The following is a 20,375-nucleotide window of genomic DNA, read 5'->3' on the forward strand; positions in this document are numbered from 1 at the left end:
CAGACCTGCAAAAAAGAAATAAAGAAAGAAAGAAAGAAAGAAGAAAGAAAGAAAGAAAGAAAGAAAGAAAGAAAGAAAGAAAGAAAGAAAGAAAGAGCCGGGCATGGTGGCACACACTTGTAATCCCCGCGTTTGGGAGGCAGAGACAGGAGGATTGCTCAGGTTTGAAGCCAGTCTCGCTGGCTTAAGAGACCCTGTTTCCAAATAAAAATATAAAATAGGTCTGGGAGTGTAGCCCGGAGGCAGAAGAACTTCCAGGAACCCCAGTACCACCAATAAATAAATAAATAAATAAATAAATAAAAATAAATAAATAAATAAATAAATAATAAAAAATAGGGCTGGGGGCATAGCTCGGAGGTGGAATGCCTTGGGTTCCATCCCCAGGACTGCAAAAAAAAAAAAAAAAAAAAAAAAAAAAATATATATATATATATATATATATATATATATATATATATATATGGCTGGAGGTGTAGCTCAGAGGTAGAATGTCCTTGGATTCAATTACCAGTATTAAAGCAAAACGAAACAAAAAACCAGTAATAAATTAATACTAATACTAATACTAATAATAATAATAATAATAGGCTGTAGAGGGCTAGGCTGGAAGTAAAGAGAGATTTTGGAGCAGCTGAGGCCAGAGATGATGTTGGTTGTGTAGATGAAATCGGGCTGGATTCTGAATATATTTGGAAGGCAGAGTTCGAAGGATTTTCTAAAAATGGTCCCTGGCATCGAGGGGAAGCGAGGAGGGTGCGGAGACGTGAGCTGAGCCAGCAGCGGCGGGGGCTGCTGCCAAGCGCGCTGTGGAGGATTCCGGGCCGAGGCCGCGTGGGGAGGACCGGGAGCTCAGCCGGGCTCGCTGAGTTCACGGCGTCTTCTAGGGATGTGAAGGGAGATGCTGGCTGGCGAGGCGCTGGGCAAACAAGTCTGCAGTCTGTTGGCAAAGGCCAAGCTGGTGATACCATGTGGTTGGTGACACCATAAGCTGGTGATAGCATATGGTTGGCATCTTGGTTTGTTTTCTGTTGCTATAATCAAATACCACAGACTGGCTAATTTACAACCGCGACAACAACAAACAAAAATGATGTTGATGTAGCTTATGGTATGATGGAGGTTCTGGAAAGTTCTGGAAATTCTGGAAGTTCAAGAGCATGGGGCCGGGACCTTCTTGGCATCTGGCGAGGGCCTTCTTGTTACATCAAAACATGGTGGAAGGCGTCACCTGGGAAGAATGAGCAAGCCGGCCAGCTCAGGTTGGTTCCTCCTCCTCCTCTTTCCACACCGCAGACTTTTTCTTATTTTGAAACAGGGTCTTCCTAAATTGCTGAGGCTGGCTTTGAACTTACAATCCTCCTGTCTCAGCCTCCCCAGTCTTGGGATTCAGGTGTGTGTGTGTGTGTGTACCATTACACCTGGCTAGCCTTATTTATTTATTTATTTATTTATTTATTTATTTATTTATTTACTGGTACTGGGGATTGAACTCAGGGGCATTCTACCTCTGAGATACACCTCCAAGCCTATTTTTAATTTTTATTTTGGCAGGGTCTTGCTAGGTTGATGAGTAGGTCTCACTACTTGCTGAGGCTATCCTCCAACCCGCGATCCTGTTTTCTCAGCCTCCCAAGTACTGGGATTACAGATGTGCACCACCACGTCTGGCAGCACGTTATATATATTTTTTAGTTTGAAGCAGGGTCTCGCTACGTTACCGAGTATCTTTCGAAGTTGCTGAGGCTGGTCTCAAGCCTGGGATCCTCCTGCCCTCCGCCTCCCAAAGATTGGGGTTACAGGTGTGTGCCACTGTATGGGGCTTGCAGGGTGACACTGCGGCTGTGTGGCTGTCACTAGTCATGCTTTCTGCAAGTGGTCTTCATCTTGGATCAGGTTCAGTCAGGGACCAGATGCACAGTCTCCTCTCCCAAGGGCCTGGAAGGAGTCCCTTCCCGCAGGTCCTGCCAGCTCCGGGGCTCCATCACTGAGGGACCCAGCTAATTGCAGATGAGGATTGGCTAATTCCTTTTCTCTCCAGCTGTCGCAGGCCTTGGTTTGTGCCATCCCTCCTCTGGAATGCCATTTGCACAAATACATATGTTGGGGCCTTTGATCTCCAGCGCAATGACACAGATTTATCAAATGTTTGCCTCTTTTCTGCCTCCGTGACAAAGGCTGATGTATGGGACGAAGCCCTCGCCTCCCTGCCCTCCTTGAAATATGAAGTGCTTGTGAATAGCCAAGGTAATATTTAATATCCTGCCAACCCGCCTTTCGCACTTGCTAACAAATGAACGACATCCCTGCCAAATGGCCCACATCTGTCTGGGCTCCTCTTTTTGAAGGAATGCATTAGCATGAAAATACCTCCTGGAGAATGCCAAGCCTCCCTTTCTAGATGAGGGAGCAGGGACAATTCGGGGGAGAGGACCACTTCCCAGCAGCCTGGCGTGGGGGCTGACCTTCTCCTCCTCCCTGGGGTGTCGGGGCCTGAGCAGCTCCCGCCCTCCCCACAGGCCCAGGCTGGGGGCCCGGGAGCCCGCGTGGGCGCACCTGCCGCTCACCACGGAAACTCGGGGCGTGGGGGCTGCTGTGGATGGCCGAGCTGGCCGGTTTACCTCCAGCTCTCCACTCCAGAAGGGTTTTCCCTGAAGGACTCCCAGGACAGCAGAAGTGGGGTACTGAGGATCGCAATAACGAGAAAAGAGAGAGCTAAAGTCCAAAGGTGCTGGCTACAGGGCTCTTTCTTGATAGGATGGGCTTGATTGTATTTTTTTTGTGTGTGTGTGTGGTACTGGGAATGGAACCCAGGGACATTCTACCTCCAAGCTGCACCCCCAGCCCTACTTTTTATTTTTTATTATATATATTATATGTTGTTGTTGTTGTTGTTGTTGTTGTTATTTTGGTGGTACTGGGGTTCCTGGAAACCCTTCTACCTTCGGGCTACACTCCCAGGCCTATTTTATATTTTTATTTGGAAACAGGGTCTCTTAAGCCAGCGAGGCTGGCTTTGAACCTGCGCGATCCTCCTGTCTCTGCCTCCCAAGTGCGGGGATTACAAGCGTGTGCCACCATGCACGGCTATCTATTTTATTTTTTATTCACTGAGTTGCAAAGTAGCTGAGGCTGGCCAGCCATGAACCTGGATCCTCTTGTCTCAGCCTCCCCAATGCTGGGATTACACACATGCACCATGACGCCCGGCTAGTATTGCCATCTTTCTAGAGCAGGAGGCTGGTTTGGGAAATCCCAGCAGGTAGCTGGAACACCTTTTCTGAATCAATTCATTCTTCATCCCAGGCTAATAAACTCTGTCCCTCTCAATCCCAGGGGCCCCAAATAACCCAGGTGGGAATATCCTTTTCTTTATTCAGAAGTACTTACTGAGCACCTATTCTGAGCTAAGTGTTGACTTAGATGTTGGCGATAAAGTGATGCTCAGATACAGTCCTTAGTCAGGCATGGTGGCGCCGGCCTGTGATCCCAATACTTGGGAGGCTGAGACAGGAGGGACCGCAAGTTCTACGCCAGCCTCAGCAATTTTGCCAGACCCTGTCTTAAAATTAAAAAAAAAAAAGTATAACAGGGCTGGGGGTGTAGCTGATGGGCAAAATGCCCTTGGGTTCAATCCCCAATACCACCGCTCCCCCCCATCCAAAAAAAGATACAGGCCTGGCCTTCAAGGAGGTCATAGTCTAGAGGGAAGACAAACAAGGCATTGAAATGTACAAATAGCTAGAGTGTCCATGAGAGGTAAATGTCAGGAAGAGAAAACAAAACACAGTAAGAAAGTGGGAGGTGCCGAGGGCCGCGCTGGGGGTGGCCAAGGAAGGCCTGCCTCTGTGAGGAGGTCTCAGGTCAAGGAAATTATGAGGAGGCCCATGGGAGGAGGGGTGGGGAGGACCATGCTGCTGCTGCTGCTGTAGAGGTAAGTAGAGGTCAGATCTGCGGTGCCTTTTCAGCAGCCTCGGGGACCCGCGGCCACTTCCAACCTGGTGGTCCCAGAGCGGGTCTCGGCGTGGCTGATCCAGGCTGGGCCACTCGGGGTACCAGCTCAGGTTGTCACAAGCTGCCGGACGCCTGGCCTCCCCTGCGTTCTGTGCCGTGCAGGGCGGAACCTGAAGTGGGCTGTGAACACTGGCGGTTCGGTTCTCACTCTCAGGAATGTGTCCTCACTGTCTTGGTTAGGAAATGGTGGCCCAAGATGTCGGAAGGTGTAATTTGTCCGGCCCGAGGGGGATTGATTATATTTGTGTTTCTGTTCCGGCGAGCATAGTCTCTGTTACGATCTAAATATCAGACATGCACAACTTGAAACTTGGGAAGAGCTTTTATTAGGGGGTTCATGGTTTCAGAGGTTTCAGGCCATAGGGCTGAAACCTAAGCATCAGTAGTGGTGGCCACTGCAGGGCGGGAGGAGCGACGCTGCTCTCACACCATGGAGACCAGAAGCAGAGAGAACAAGCAAGAGGGGCCTGTGGACATATACGGTCTCCAAGGCCACAGCCCAGGGACCCGCCTCCCGCAGCCAGGGCCCACTCACCCGTGTTACCATCTGATAAGTGCATCCAGATTATCATCCCATCACCGGATTGGTCCTCGCGGCTCCATTGTATCAGCGCTGAATATGATTTCTGCATGGCCAATACATGAGCACTTCCAGGGGAGATTCTAGATTCCCAACGGTAAGAGGTTTGCAAGCAGCAGCAGGTGGACTGCTCTCCCTCGACGGCTCGGCAAATTAGTAAATATAAACTTACTTTAAAAGGCTTGATGGCAGAGGATCGTTCTGCCTTGGAGCCGGCCAACTATAGACTGAACCTCTGAAACCGTGAGCCAAATAAACCTTCCCCTCTCTCAGTTCTTCCTGCCTGGGATTTTGGTCTTTGGTCACAGTGACAGAAAGTCTGATGGCTACAGTCGGGGAGTAAAAGAGGAGCGGGCAGAGGGGAAGGCAAGAGGGGCAGCTGAGAGCTGAGACTTCGGAGAAGCAAAGGGTCTTATCAAATCAGGGCCGCCTAGCATAAAAAGCTCTGTTCTCTTCCCAGCATTGTTTTTTTTTCTTTTTCCTTTTTCTTTTTTTGAGGTACCAGGGATCGAACTAAGGAGCATTCTACCTCCGAGCTACATCCCCAGCCCTCTTTCTTTCTTTCTTTCTTTTTTTGGTGGTACTGGGGTTCCTGGAAGCCCTTCTACCTCCGGGATACACTCCCAGACCTATTTTTACATTTTTATTTGGAAACAGGGTCTCTTAAGCCAGCGTGCGCAGCTGGCTTCGAACCTGCGTGATCCTCCTGTCTCTGCCTCACAAGCGCGGGGATTACAAGCGTGCGCTACCACGCCCGGCTATAATTTTTATTTTTTATTTGCGGTACTGGGGATGGAACTCAGGGGCATTCTACCTCCGATTATGAATCATGTATTTAAAAAACTAGTTTAGGAGACTGGAAGCCAGCTGTGGTGGTCCATGTCTGCAATCCTGGGAGGCTGAGACAGGAGGACCGCAGGTTTGAGGCCGGCTTCAACTTATCAAAGCCATTTTAAAATAAAAATACAAAGAGGAGTGGGGGTGCCGCTTGAATGCACAATGTCCCTGGGTTTGATCTCCAGTACCAAATAACATGAAATGAAATAAAATACAAAATAAAAGTCAGCCAGGGGTGGTGGCGCACGCTTGTAATCCCAGCGCTTGGGAGGCGGAGACAGGAGGATCATGCAGGTTCGAAGCCAGCCGCACTGGCTTAAGAGACCCTGTTTCCAAATAAAAATATAAAAAATAGGTATGGGAGAGTAGCCCGGAGGTAGAAAGGGTTTCCAGGAACCCCAGTACCACCAATAAATAAATAAATAAATAAATAAATAAATAAATAAATAAATAAAAAAATAAATAAAAGTCAAAGAAGCAGAGTCGGAGGGTAGTTATCAGAGGCTGAGGAACCAGGGAGATGACGGCCAATGTCTGCAACCCCCCAATTAGACAGGAGCAATGCATTATTTTTGGAAGATGTACAGTGTTGCTTGCAAATATAGCAAATGAAACGTATATCTCAAGATTACAAAAAGTAAATTTCAAATGCTCATGGCACAAAAATGGGTTTTTGTGGGGACAGATGTGTTCATTAGATCGAGGGAGTTATTCCACACTGTGTTCGTAAATCATAACAACACTTTGTACTCACAAACACACACAACTATAATTTGTCGACTGACAATAAAAAATAATGAGAAAGAAACGTCCGTGTGTCCGGTAAGCTTCTGCCAGCTCCTGAAGGGGCGAGTCCGGTGTCGCGTCGTCCACCAGGGACTGTGCACGCTCAGCACGAGACGACCAAGTAACAAACTCCTTCGCACGGGCTCTCGTTTGATACACCGTTTTATTGCAAATGTTCTTTGCAGACATTCGTATGCCAATTAACCTGGGCACAGCCAGGAGGTAAGAGTTCAGGTAAGCAGAGACGGGGCGGATGCTGAGACAGATGTAGACATCTTCTTAGTTGGAGGGGATGCTAGGGACGGAACCGTGGGCCTCACCCATGACAACACTGGGCCACATCCCCAGCCCTAGACCATTCTGAGAGAACAGCCACGTTGCCACAGCACCCGAGGTGTTGCCGACATCCTTTCAGTGAATCTTAACAGGGCAGCAGTGTCCTGGGAGAGGTGTCATTAAAATATTCTGCATCAGCCAGGCATGGTGGTACATGCCTGTAATCCCAGTATCTGGGAGGCCGAGATAGGAGGATTGCAGGCTCAAGGCCAGTCTCAGCAACTGAGTGAGGCCCTCTGCAACTTACTGAGACCCTGTTTCAAAGTAAAGCATAAAATCGGGCTGGGGATGGGGTGTAGCTCAGAGGTAGAATGCCCCTGGGTTCAATCCCTAGTACCACACACATACCCACCCACCCACCCCCCCCCCAAAAAAAAAAAAAGACAGAAAAGACCTTTGGGCCTGAGAGCAGGATCACGACGACGATAAGACTTAGAGCTGACCGCGTGTGGTAGCCGAGGCCATACCTGCTGCATGGTAGCTCCTACAACGCCCAGAACTGGAGCGGCCCTGCTAGGAGCCTGGCCGCTCCTAGCAGGTCAAGGAAATTATGAGGAGGCCCATGGGAGGAGGGGTGGGGAGGACCATGCTGCTGCTGCTGCTGTAGAGGTAAGTAGAGGTCAGATCTGCGGTGCCTTTTCAGCAGCCTCGGGGACCCGCGGCCACTTCCAACCTGGTGGTCCCAGAGCGGGTCTCGGCGTGGCTGATCCAGGCTGGGCCACTCGGGGTACCAGCTCAGGTTGTCACAAGCTGCCGGACGCCTGGCCTCCCCTGCGTTCTGTGCCGTGCAGGGCGGAACCTGAAGTGGGCTGTGAACACTGGCGGTTCGGTTCTCACTCTCAGGAATGTGTCCTCACTGTCTTGGTTAGGAAATGGTGGCCCAAGATGTCGGAAGGTGTAATTTGTCCGGCCCGAGGGGGATTGATTATATTTGTGTTTCTGTTCCGGCGAGCATAGTCTCTGTTACGATCTAAATATCAGACATGCACAACTTGAAACTTGGGAAGAGCTTTTATTAGGGGGTTCATGGTTTCAGAGGTTTCAGGCCATAGGGCTGAAACCTAAGCATCAGTAGTGGTGGCCACTGCAGGGCGGGAGGAGCGACGCTGCTCTCACACCATGGAGACCAGAAGCAGAGAGAACAAGCAAGAGGGGCCTGTGGACATATACGGTCTCCAAGGCCACAGCCCAGGGACCCGCCTCCCGCAGCCAGGGCCCACTCACCCGTGTTACCATCTGATAAGTGCATCCAGATTATCATCCCATCACCGGATTGGTCCTCGCGGCTCCATTGTATCAGCGCTGAATATGATTTCTGCATGGCCAATACATGAGCACTTCCAGGGGAGATTCTAGATTCCCAACGGTAAGAGGTTTGCAAGCAGCAGCAGGTGGACTGCTCTCCCTCGACGGCTCGGCAAATTAGTAAATATAAACTTACTTTAAAAGGCTTGATGGCAGAGGATCGTTCTGCCTTGGAGCCGGCCAACTATAGACTGAACCTCTGAAACCGTGAGCCAAATAAACCTTCCCCTCTCTCAGTTCTTCCTGCCTGGGATTTTGGTCTTTGGTCACAGTGACAGAAAGTCTGATGGCTACAGTCGGGGAGTAAAAGAGGAGCGGGCAGAGGGGAAGGCAAGAGGGGCAGCTGAGAGCTGAGACTTCGGAGAAGCAAAGGGTCTTATCAAATCAGGGCCGCCTAGCATAAAAAGCTCTGTTCTCTTCCCAGCATTGTTTTTTTTTCTTTTTCCTTTTTCTTTTTTTGAGGTACCAGGGATCGAACTAAGGAGCATTCTACCTCCGAGCTACATCCCCAGCCCTCTTTCTTTCTTTCTTTCTTTTTTTGGTGGTACTGGGGTTCCTGGAAGCCCTTCTACCTCCGGGATACACTCCCAGACCTATTTTTACATTTTTATTTGGAAACAGGGTCTCTTAAGCCAGCGTGCGCAGCTGGCTTCGAACCTGCGTGATCCTCCTGTCTCTGCCTCACAAGCGCGGGGATTACAAGCGTGCGCTACCACGCCCGGCTATAATTTTTATTTTTTATTTGCGGTACTGGGGATGGAACTCAGGGGCATTCTACCTCCGATTATGAATCATGTATTTAAAAAACTAGTTTAGGAGACTGGAAGCCAGCTGTGGTGGTCCATGTCTGCAATCCTGGGAGGCTGAGACAGGAGGACCGCAGGTTTGAGGCCGGCTTCAACTTATCAAAGCCATTTTAAAATAAAAATACAAAGAGGAGTGGGGGTGCCGCTTGAATGCACAATGTCCCTGGGTTTGATCTCCAGTACCAAATAACATGAAATGAAATAAAATACAAAATAAAAGTCAGCCGGGGGTGGTGGCGCACGCTTGTAATCCCAGCGCTTGGGAGGCGGAGACAGGAGGATCATGCAGGTTCGAAGCCAGCCGCACTGGCTTAAGAGACCCTGTTTCCAAATAAAAATATAAAAAATAGGTATGGGAGAGTAGCCCGGAGGTAGAAAGGGTTTCCAGGAACCCCAGTACCACCAATAAATAAATAAATAAATAAATAAATAAATAAATAAATAAAATAAAAAAATAAATAAAAGTCAAAGAAGCAGAGTCGGAGGGTAGTTATCAGAGGCTGAGGAACCAGGGAGATGACGGCCAATGTCTGCAACCCCCCAATTAGACAGGAGCAATGCATTATTTTTGGAAGATGTACAGTGTTGCTTGCAAATATAGCAAATGAAACGTATATCTCAAGATTACAAAAAGTAAATTTCAAATGCTCATGGCACAAAAATGGGTTTTTGTGGGGACAGATGTGTTCATTAGATCGAGGGAGTTATTCCACACTGTGTTCGTAAATCATAACAACACTTTGTACTCACAAACACACACAACTATAATTTGTCGACTGACAATAAAAAATAATGAGAAAGAAACGTCCGTGTGTCCGGTAAGCTTCTGCCAGCTCCTGAAGGGGCGAGTCCGGTGTCGCGTCGTCCACCAGGGACTGTGCACGCTCAGCACGAGACGACCAAGTAACAAACTCCTTCGCACGGGCTCTCGTTTGATACACCGTTTTATTGCAAATGTTCTTTGCAGACATTCGTATGCCAATTAACCTGGGCACAGCCAGGAGGTAAGAGTTCAGGTAAGCAGAGACGGGGCGGATGCTGAGACAGATGTAGACATCTTCTTAGTTGGAGGGGATGCTAGGGACGGAACCGTGGGCCTCACCCATGACAACACTGGGCCACATCCCCAGCCCTAGACCATTCTGAGAGAACAGCCACGTTGCCACAGCACCCGAGGTGTTGCCGACATCCTTTCAGTGAATCTTAACAGGGCAGCAGTGTCCTGGGAGAGGTGTCATTAAAATATTCTGCATCAGCCAGGCATGGTGGTACATGCCTGTAATCCCAGTATCTGGGAGGCCGAGATAGGAGGATTGCAGGCTCAAGGCCAGTCTCAGCAACTGAGTGAGGCCCTCTGCAACTTACTGAGACCCTGTTTCAAAGTAAAGCATAAAATCGGGCTGGGGATGGGGTGTAGCTCAGAGGTAGAATGCCCCTGGGTTCAATCCCTAGTACCACACACATACCCACCCACCCACCCCCCCCCAAAAAAAAAAAAAGACAGAAAAGACCTTTGGGCCTGAGAGCAGGATCACGACGACGATAAGACTTAGAGCTGACCGCGTGTGGTAGCCGAGGCCATACCTGCTGCATGGTAGCTCCTACAACGCCCAGAACTGGAGCGGCCCTGCTAGGAGCCTGGCTGGGCTTCTGGCCCTCAAAGCCATTGTACGTGTGAAGGCTAATTTTTGCACACAGGGGGTGCCAGTGTGGAAATGTGGTTTCCACGAAAGGAAAAAAGAATGCGAACTATGTGAGCCGGTGGCCCCGTTTCTGCCCCCCCCCCCACCAGCTTTCCTTCCCATCCGGTCTTGAGAGAGCTGTGCAGCAAACGGGCCCGGGGATCCACAGTGGAGACCCAGAGCCAGGGGGGGGGGTTTTCTGGAATTAAGTCGAGCGCTACTTTTCCAGGAAGAAATGCGTCGGACGGCGCCTGCGTTTTCAAGTGAACTAGAAAGATGCTTTTGATTCCCCGAAGCTCCTGCAATCCTGGTTTGCAGCAGTGGTAGTGGTGGGGCGGGGGCGGTCCAGGCCGGGGCTCCCTGGACAACCAACCGTTTGCAATCCCCCCCCCCCCCCCCCGAGGACGATGTGCGGTGGCTTGTCGTGTGCGTCCCTGCGGTGGAGGGTGTGGGTGGGCTGTGGAAGGCTGGATGGGGACTGAGCTCACTTGCAGGCCAGGGCCGTGCAGGGGTGCGGTGGACACTTCCTTTAAGGTGGCCCTGAGGATACAGAACCGCAGGGCTCACCTGGTGAGGGGAGGAGTGCGTGCAGGAAGAGAGAGACAGGATGCTCACGTTCACATCTGTGTGACGGAGAAAGAGAGGGTGGGGCACTGAGGTTGGAGAGAAAGATGTACAAAGGTCCTCAAAGAGGAAACTTTCTTTCTTTGGATTAATTGACTGGCCCAACCCATTTTTTATTGGGAGGGGGCATTTTGGATATTATGAAAAAAAAAGACCTGTTAACTGATCACTGAGCACCCAATTATCTTACACTTCTGTACTAACACCAGCGATTCCTCTCTCTCCTTGCGCTCTGCTCCAGACTTACCAACATATTCTTGCCTAACAGCAAGGGAGAGAGAAGCGTGGGGCACCTGGGGCCTACGCTCCCGGGGTCCCTGATGGTGCGCGGTGCGTGGGCTCTGGGCTCTCAGCTGGGCACGGCCGCCTCGTCCTCCTGGCCGCCCGGCCGCCGTCTGCAGGTCAGCATGAGCAGCAGCAGCAGGGGCAGGTGCCACAGGCTGCAGAAGAAGAGTTTCCGCGAGCTCCTCCGGTCCGCGTCCCGGTAGAACCGGTAGCCGAGGTAGGTGATGTACAGGTTGACAGGGAGGGACACGACCGGGAAGGCCCACGTGGTGACGTCCAGGGCCGGGGCGGCCGCCGACAGCCCGAGCAAGGCCAGGCAGTGGCGCAGCGCCACCCGGCGGCACAGGCCGGGCTGGGTGACCGACATCATGCAGTAGCCTCCCCGGGAGTAGTCCTCACGCAGGCCCCAGCTCAGGGCGTTGAAATGAGGGAACTGCCAGGAGTAGAGGATTCCGCCCAGAAGGAATGCACCTGCCGGGTTCGGGGTGAGAGAGGGGACAAGGTCAGGCAGGTCATTGGCGATTTTGGAGGAGCTCTCTGTGGCCCGCACTTGTCTGGGAGGGTGCCCGCTTCCTGGCCTCCTCCCCTGGGCGGCGGAGGAGGCCGGCTTCTGGGTGAGCTCCCTCTTGCCCAGAGGGCGGCACCCCATTCCCCAAGGCTGCTCGACACCTGTGGCTGCCACCCCACAGCACCCCTTGAGGGAACTGGGCACTGAATTCAGTACTGCCATTGGGTGGGGCATCTGTGCTGAGAGCTTTGGGCTGGGACTTGGCGTGAGGTGCTTCTAGGAGTCTGAAGTTGGTCATCTGGTCTACCTGGCTCCTCTAGAGCAGCAGGTAGTAGCTCCCTGCCCAGCACCGAGGCAGAGCCGGGGGCACCTGATGCCCGTGCTGAACACTGGTTTGTCTGTTTCCCTGTTTCACAGTGGACCTCCAGAGCAGGTGCCTGGCTCACGCCTCAATCATGATCTCCCAGGGCCTGACACAATGGCGCAAGCAGTAGTTACTAAAACAGCACGTGCTACGTTAAGAGGGTGAGCCAGGAACCTGCGTTGGCATGAAGAACCATGGTCCTGAGGTCAACTGGAAACTGGCCCATGGCTTGTGGTTTTTCAACAAAGGCATATCACCACCCAGACTTTCTCCTCCTCCTCCTCCTCCTCCTCCTCCTCCTCCTCCTCCTCCTCCTCCTTCTTCTTCTTCTTTTTTTTTTGTGGTACTTGGGATGGAACCCAGGGGCACTCTACCTCCAAACTGCACCCCTATCCCTATCTCTTATTCTTTATTTGGAAACAGGGTCTCACTGAGTTGCAAAGGGCCTCACTAAGTAGCTGAGGCTGTTTGTGAGCTACAATCCTCCTGCCTCAGTCTCCCAAATGCTGGGATCACAAGTGTACACCACCACACCCTGGCCCCAGCCTTTCTGTGGAACAGGCTCACCCCAGCAGCCCAGTGGTGGGATGCAGGCCGCAGCTCACTGGGAGCCTGGCCTGTGACCTGGGCTTTCACAGATGGCCCCACTGCATATGACTGCAGGACTTGGAGGTAGGTGTTATAATCCTCATGTAAAAAAAATGCAGATCAGATGATATTAAGTTCTCCAAAAAGAGGCGAAGGAGGGATTCAAGCAAGAGGGCCAGAGTTCAGCCTGCGCTCCCTCCGTGTGGGAGGGAGGACAGGCTGCTTCCTCCTGAGCCCTGAGCACCTGTGGAGGGGCGAACACTGAGCTAGGCCCGGGGGAGAGTGGGGAGCGAGACTCCATGTTCCCACCAGCGCCCACTTGCCAGCGGGTCAAGGTGAGGGTCAGTGAGGACCCTGAGGAACCTGCGCTCCAGAGAGGAGACCTCGTCGAGCGTGGCCGGTGGGGGGCAAAGTATTGGCAGAGGCTTTGGGGGAGAGAGGCAGAAGGTGCAGTATGGGTTTTAAAAGATCAGGATGGTGTTAGAAGTCATAGAACTGCGTATCAAAAAGGGTCCATTTTAATAGATGGCCATTTAAACATTGAAGCTAAAATCCCAAGCGAAGGCTAATGCAGCTGGAGCGCCGGCAACAGGGGGACACTGCCCACCCTGCCGTGGGTGGGGGCCACGCCGCCCGGCTCTGTGGCTGTGCTAAGGTGACAGAAGGCTGTGGAGAGACACTAACGAGAACGAGCATGTGCAAGGGAGTGGGGCGCGGGGCCCTGCCTGTGAGGAGCAGGCAGGACTAGGGCAGGGAGGAGAGGCAAGATGTGGTAGCCAGCGCAGGGTGGTGACTGGGAGGGTGGGGTGCAGGTGGACTTGGGAGGGATCGAGGAGGGACAGGGAGGTGTCCAGGGCAACTCCACCCACTGAGGTCCTTGTGTGACCTCAGTGTGGTCTGGAAGCCAGAGGGAGGGTACGCCTGGGGTACGCAGGCGGGAGCCACACACGCACATTCGGAGTCCTGAGCGGTGGCGCCCAGTTAGCCACCGTCTGTGTCTGCTTCCGGTCTGAATGTGAATTCCTCGAGGGCCTATGCATTTCCCTTTGTCTCTCCAGAGACCACGACACAGAACAGGTTCACCAAGAGGGCAGTGAAGGCCCCAGACCCTCGATGGACACCGATGTGTACAAATAACTGATTCTCAATACGGGTTTACGAGCCAGGGAGAAGACTTTGTCTGCTGCCCCCTTCCCTCCTCTGGGACCGGCCTGGGGTTGCTAACACCTAGCTGCCACCTTCTTGGGGTCTGGGGCAGAGAACTGAGCATTTACTGGCCTGCTGTGTGATCCATCCCGGGGAAGTAGTACCCGGCACGGTGGGAGAGGAGGTCGAGAACTGTAACACAGTCCTGTTGCAGGTGTGAGGCTCTTGGAAGACCCTGGTCTGTGAGATGTTCAGTGGGTGGGCGGGGAGAAGGAGGGAGAGAGGGCGGGTCATGGCTAAGGCACAGCTCACCAGGAGAGAAAGCAATCCCAGTACCAAGGATTGAACCCAGGGTCTCAGCATGCTAGGCAGCCTCTATTTATTTATTTATTTATTTATTTATTTATTTATTTATTTATTTATTGGTGGCATTGGGGATGGAACCCTTCTACCTCCGGGCTACACTCCCAGACCTATTTTATATTTTTTATTTGGAAACAGGGTCTCTTAAGCCAGCGAGGCTGGCTTCGAACCTGCACAATCCTCCTGTCTCCGCCTCTCAAGCGCGGGGATTACAAACGTGCGCCACTACGCCCGGCTCCAGCCTCTTTTTATTCTGAGACAGGGTCTGAGTTTCCCAGGCTGGCCTCAAACCTGTGTTTTTCCTGCCTCAGTCTCCTGAGTAGCTAGGTTTAAAGGCAATATTACTGCACCTAGCATGAGAAAGCAATTTAAATAGTGCAGACTACTACAGAAAATAAGTCTGGCTGGGCATGGTGGCACACGCTTGTAATCCCAGTACTTGGGAGGCTGAGACAGGAGGATCACGCAGTTTTGAAGCCAGCCTCAGCTGCTTAGTGAGGCTCTCAGCAACTTAGAGACTCTGTTTCCAAATATAATATAAAAAAAAATTGGTCTGGGAGTGTAGAAAGCCACTGGGTTCTATGCCCAGCACCACCAAAAAAAAAAAAAAAAAAAAAAAAAAAAGTAGTCTGGGGCTGTAAGACCCAAGTGGTCCATTTATGCACAAGCCCATGTGAACGAGAAGGAAGGGCTCCTCTCTAATATTTGCTGCATTCTTCAACGTGTGGACCACGACTGAGACCCCGGCAGCCTTCCCAGTCAGCTTAAAAAGAACGGGACTTTGCACGCGTCCAGTTCTGGGCAGAGGCGCGCTCACTGCTGACTTGAGCTCACCAGGCGGGGCGGGTGTTGCTCGCTGAGCAGACCTGTGCGAGTGCAGGAGCCTCGGGAGCGGTGAGGGCCTACTTGTTCATCCACCAACAGCTCTGCCAGCGTTCACAGGCCGGAACCTCCTTTCCAGTCTTCCAGGGGAGAGGGAATGGGACAGAGACCTGGATGTAGTGTCCACGTTGCAGCCGAGTTACTGTCAAATGCCCCAAATCCACTTTATTTTGTGTGTGTGTGGGTCTGGGGACGGAACCCAGGGGCATTGTATCTCTGAGCTACATACCTAGCCCTGTTTTTTTGTCTTTTTATTTTTTGAAACAGGGTCTCAAAAAATAAAGGGCCTCACTAAGTAGCTGAGGCTGTCCACGAACCGCGATCCTCTATTCTCTGCCTTCTGAATGCTGGAATGACAAGCGTGCGCCACCACGCACAGCCTTTTTGACCATTTTATTCTGTTTTCTTTTGGTACTGAGGGTTGAACCCTGGGACAGTCGACCTCTGAGCTACACCTCTCAGCCCGTTTTATTTTTTATTTTAAAATAGGATCTTGTTGCCAGGCATGGTGGTGCAACGCTTATAATCCCAGCATTTGGGAGGCTGAGATGGGAGGATCGCGGTTTGCGGACAGCCTCAGAATAAAAAAACAGGGCTGGGGGTGTTGCTTGGACGTAGAAGGCCCCCGAGTTCCATCCCCAGTACTGTAAAATAAATAATAATAATAATAATAATAATAATAATAATGCCTTGTTAAGTTGTGGAGGCTATTTATTCATTGCTGAGTCTGGCTTTGAACATGCAATTCTCCTGTCTCAGCTCCCAAGTCCTGGGAGTATAGCGTCTACCGCCGCTCCTGTCTGGCCATTTTAAGCATGAGGTGCCTCTTATATTTCCTAGCTGAAATGTCTTGTGACTGTCATATACTCTAGGCACTGTGGAGGAACTGGACACATGCGCTCTAATCCTTACAATAACTCAGCCTATGGGTATTTATTATCATTTTCCTGCAAACGAGAAAGATTACAATAGCTCCCCTTTATCAGAGGTTTCAGGCCTCCCTGGTTAACACTATGGTTCAAAAATATTAAAGAGAAAATTCCGGAAATAGACAACTTAAGTTTATAGTTCTGTAAGTTTTATGCTCTGCTCTAAGCAGCAGGAAGGAATCATAAACAGCCCCACTCTGCCCACCCAGGAGGTGGGGCATCCCTTTGCCAATGTATCCGCATCCTCTGTGCTACTCTCCCATTAATCACTGGGTCACCAGATGAACCGTCATGGTCTTGCAGTGCTTGCATCTGGAGTTTGTTTCTGTCTGTGGCTTTAAGTGGCTGGGTCTCAGAGAGTATTCCCCTGAGGATAAGAGGACTATAATAATTAGCACTGTCCAAGGACATTTCTACCACGGGCACAGTAAAGCAGCGCCTTCTTTTGGAAGGTTGTTCCCATCTGGGGCCCCATCTAGTAGCACTCCCACCCTGGTGCACTGCTGGGTGTTTACATGCCAGTGGAGCTCAGCAGAAAGAGGCTTGTTAGAAGGAAAAACTGCAGAGGCATTTTCTCATTTACTAAGGTAAGAGTCCTGGTACCTGTCTGTCTCAGTGATAGAAAGATAACATTTATCTTTTTTTTTTTTTTTTTTGGTACTGGGGATTGAGCCTAGGTGCATTCGTTTGTCAATTATGCCCCCAACGTTTTATTTATTTGAAACAAAGTCTTGCTAAGTTTGTTGAAAGACTCCCTAAATTGCTGAGGTTGGCCTTGAAGCTGCAATCCTCCTGTCTCAGCCTCCCGAGTACTGGGATTACAGGCGTGTGCCAGCAGAGAGGCACTTATCTTGGAGAATTAGGAAGGACAGCAGGGAGATTGGACCAGCCGGGTACAACTGGAGGAGCAAACAGGGTGGGGGGTTGGAATTCTTCATGTTTTGATGAAAAATAAAGCAATCTTTGGACTACAGTGAGAGGGTGCGGGTGTGTTGAGGCTCCCGAACACGACACGGAGCAGCCCATGGGCTTGAACTGCTCACAGTCTGCAGTTATGACCGCCACAGCCCAAGGTGAGGCGGACAGGACCACCAAGTGTCTGGTCCAGAAAAACAGCACCGGTGACATGGGCGGGGGCAGGAGGACCCGAGCTCCAGGTTCTGTTCTAGAAATGGCTGAGAAAGAGCATTCTCAGCCAGAGCAGCAAGCTCCTAACGGGTCAAGTGGCGGGCATGAATGGGGAGGCTTTCTCAATGGCCCTCCTTTTCGTGTGCAGACCCCAGTAGTCTGTGTTACTCGGTACACATTTTCGGTCACGCTTCTGCTTAAAATAACATAATTTGAGAGGAAAAAAAAAATCATTTTCTGAAGAGTAGCACGCTGCTGTGTCTGCGAGAGGAAACTGGGCACGGGTTTGGCTCCTGTCACAAATGAAAGCGCTTTAGAAATCAGGGCTCAGCCTTAATGGATTGCAATCAGAAAACCACCACCCACGCAGGGTCTGACTTGATAGGCTTCAACTGCCTCTGCTCCATAAAAGATGGAAAACAAATGGCTCTTGTCATCAGATAAGGTGAACTAGAACAGGAAGGCCGGCCCGGGGTGGGGCCTGCCTCCCCTGTGGGGTAAACAACGCGCTGGACTGTGAATCCCCCTCGCCCTCCTCCAGGTAGGTGCCCGACTCATCCCCGGCCACTGGGCCCAGCAGCCCATTTGATCCATGACCGGTCACGTGTGTGCTCTGGGGGCCACGTGGTTGTGCACACCGGCCGCTAGCTGGGGAGGCAAGGCCCGAGGCAGGGCTTTATGGTCACAGATTTCAAAGCCTTCCTTTGGAGAGTGGGCACAGAGGATCTTGCAGAACAGATCAGCCTCACCTGAGTGACAGACTCCTATGGCGCTGAGATAAAGGGGAGAGGCGTGGGGCCGAGACGAGGGAAGCTGGCCAGCCCTCTGAAGTAGGAAACAGAGCGGTCAATGCTGCTTGCTGCCCTGGAAGATGTTCTGGACAGTGACTTGGCGTCTTGCACGGCTGAGGGGGAGCGGGAGGCTCCTTCCCTTAGCACCTGTGCTGCCTGCGCCCACCAGCATCATGGGGCTTCTGCCCCTGGGGGAGAGACCAGAGCGAGGGAATCACAAACCCTGACGACTGCGTCTTGCTGTTTCCCTGGACGGAGGTGTCAGGCACCTGTGGGTCCCCTTAGCTCACCGTGCAAGGTCTTTGCTCTTTATCCCCACAGAGGAATCCGGGCACTGACCACGTGGCACTGAACGTCAGCACGGTGTGGCTGATAGGGTGGGAGTGCGCTTAGTACCAAAGCTGTACTAGGCTCGGGTCTCTGAACCTATTTCTAGCATGTTCTTTCCCACATTTTCCTCTCTTTTTTTGGCTTTGGATAAAATATGAGGCTCTAACTATTGTTCCTTTGTCAATATTTTCATAAAGTGCACCCCTCTTTATTTTGCCTTTGGAAATATCACTTTGTCCTACGTTGGAGCTCTCAGGCCAGCTGTGGCAAGACAACACGTGAACACACAGCGTGACACTTGTTTCTGAGTCTGATTTCAAACTGAGGCAGTGGTATTTTAAAGGAAATCTTTAAAAGTGCTCAGGTTAGGCTGGGCGTGGTGGCCCACGCATGCTTGTAATCCCAGCACTTGGGAGGCTGAGACGGGAAGACTGCAGTTGGCGGCCAGCCTCGGCTACTTAGTGAGGCCCTTTGCAACTCAGTGAGACCCTGTTTCAGAATAAAAATAGGGCTGGGGTGTAGCTCAGAGGTAGAATGCCCCTGGGTTCCATCCCCAGCACCACACACACACACACACACACACACACACACACACACACACACACACACATAAACACACCAGATTAAACAGTTCCTGGTAGTCAGTCAGCCTTCCTAAATATCTGTTGAAAGAATGAGTGAGCAAATTCCCTCTACCTGATTCTATTTTCTCATTTGGGACTAGAGGAGGTAAATAAAGTCAAACAGTATTTAACATTTTGTAGTTTACCAGTCGAGGTGAAAAAACTCATTCTCCTTTTGTTACTAAAACCATCCATCTACCAAATGTCACTTCCTGATAAGAGTCCATTTCTAAGTCCTCGTTTGTGACTGAATGTTGGCTGACATAATTAATGTTTGCCCTACAAGGTCTGAATTGCAAGTCAAAGACAACGGACAAATCGGCTCTACACAACCGGCATCATCCGGAGCAGAGACCTGTTCCAGAAACTCCCAAGACCCGGGATGTATTCCGATTTAGGCAAATGGAGAAGGGCTGAGTGTTGGTAAGAAGTAAGTGGGGGCGATGGAGAGAGAGGTGGCTTTGGCAGAGAGGAGGAGGGAAGGGGGTTTAAGCCTCTGTGATAAACAAACAGTCCCCAGAGATAAACACGTCGGGAGACCTCCTGCACATGGCTCCAGCCCTCTGGCTTGCTGGGGCTGGAATGTCGGCTGCCAGGCCCTATCTGCGACCCCCCTCAGGATGCACTCCCTCAACAGGGCGCTTCAGCTCCTGAGACCACAAGCTGGCGAGGCCGGGACCAGAGAACAGCCCTCTCCTTCTGCCCTCCTGAGCTCAAGCTGGGAAGCGTTTTAATGTTTCCTGCTAACAGTGGGTACGCTTAAGAAAAAAAAAAAAAAAAAGAAGGAAATAAAAGCCCAGGTAATTAGGCAGGTGGGAGGAAAGGCTCACAGGAAGAAGGACACAGGTAAAAGCCCATTATAAAGGCTACCTCTGTAGACAGAGGGACTTGGTAAAGGAAGTTATTTCCTGTGTACAAAGTGGCCAGCCGCTGAGCCCTCGCCGCCCCGACGAGGGCAAATAACTATCAGCACGTTCTGAGTGACATCGTCTGCCGAGTCCTCTGCTCCATCCTAGGAACCTAACGCTGACACTCTGCCGGGCTCTGTCTTTGCAGTTTAGTTATACTTGAAGTGTGGTTCCTGGAGCGGGGGCACCCACATCACCCGGGGAAGGTGTCAGACGTGGACCTTCTCAGAACCCCATCGAAGGCAGCCAGGGCCTAATGAGCCGGAACCCCGGGGCAGGAGGGCCCAGGCATCAATGTGAGCAGCCCTGCGGGCCGTGCGGCTGTGTACTGCGACTTGGGAGCCGGTGGTTTTGATTTGAGGAGACCACAGCTCTGATCGCATACAATGCCCCGTTATTTAAACTGCACGCCGAGGCAAGGCAGATGAACATAGATTTTTTTTTTTTGGAAGACTATCAATCTCTGATTCTAGGCAGTGCCGTCCAAGGGAACTTTCTGCAATGGGAATTTGAAATACGGGACTGAGGAACTGAATTTTTAAGTTGCTGGGCTTTCAATT

General features: G+C 51.3%; 1 protein-coding gene across 1 annotated transcript in view; it reads right to left on the bottom strand.

Moving 5' to 3' along the window:
- Positions 1-11,319: 11,319 nt before the first annotated feature.
- COX10 (cytochrome c oxidase assembly factor heme A:farnesyltransferase COX10) overlaps positions 11,320-20,375 on the bottom strand; it is a gene marked incomplete at both ends in the record, with an annotated part of 126,498 nt that continues 117,442 nt past the window's right edge. The window contains one exon of the mRNA XM_080713937.1: positions 11,320-11,726. Coding sequence (XP_080570063.1) covers positions 11,320-11,726 — 407 coding nt within the window. The remainder of the gene's footprint in view (positions 11,727-20,375) is intronic.

Source organism: Muscardinus avellanarius, assembly GCF_963383645.1.
Source record: "Muscardinus avellanarius genome assembly, chromosome: 16".
In the NCBI taxonomy this organism is placed as follows: Eukaryota; Metazoa; Chordata; class Mammalia; order Rodentia; family Gliridae; genus Muscardinus; species Muscardinus avellanarius.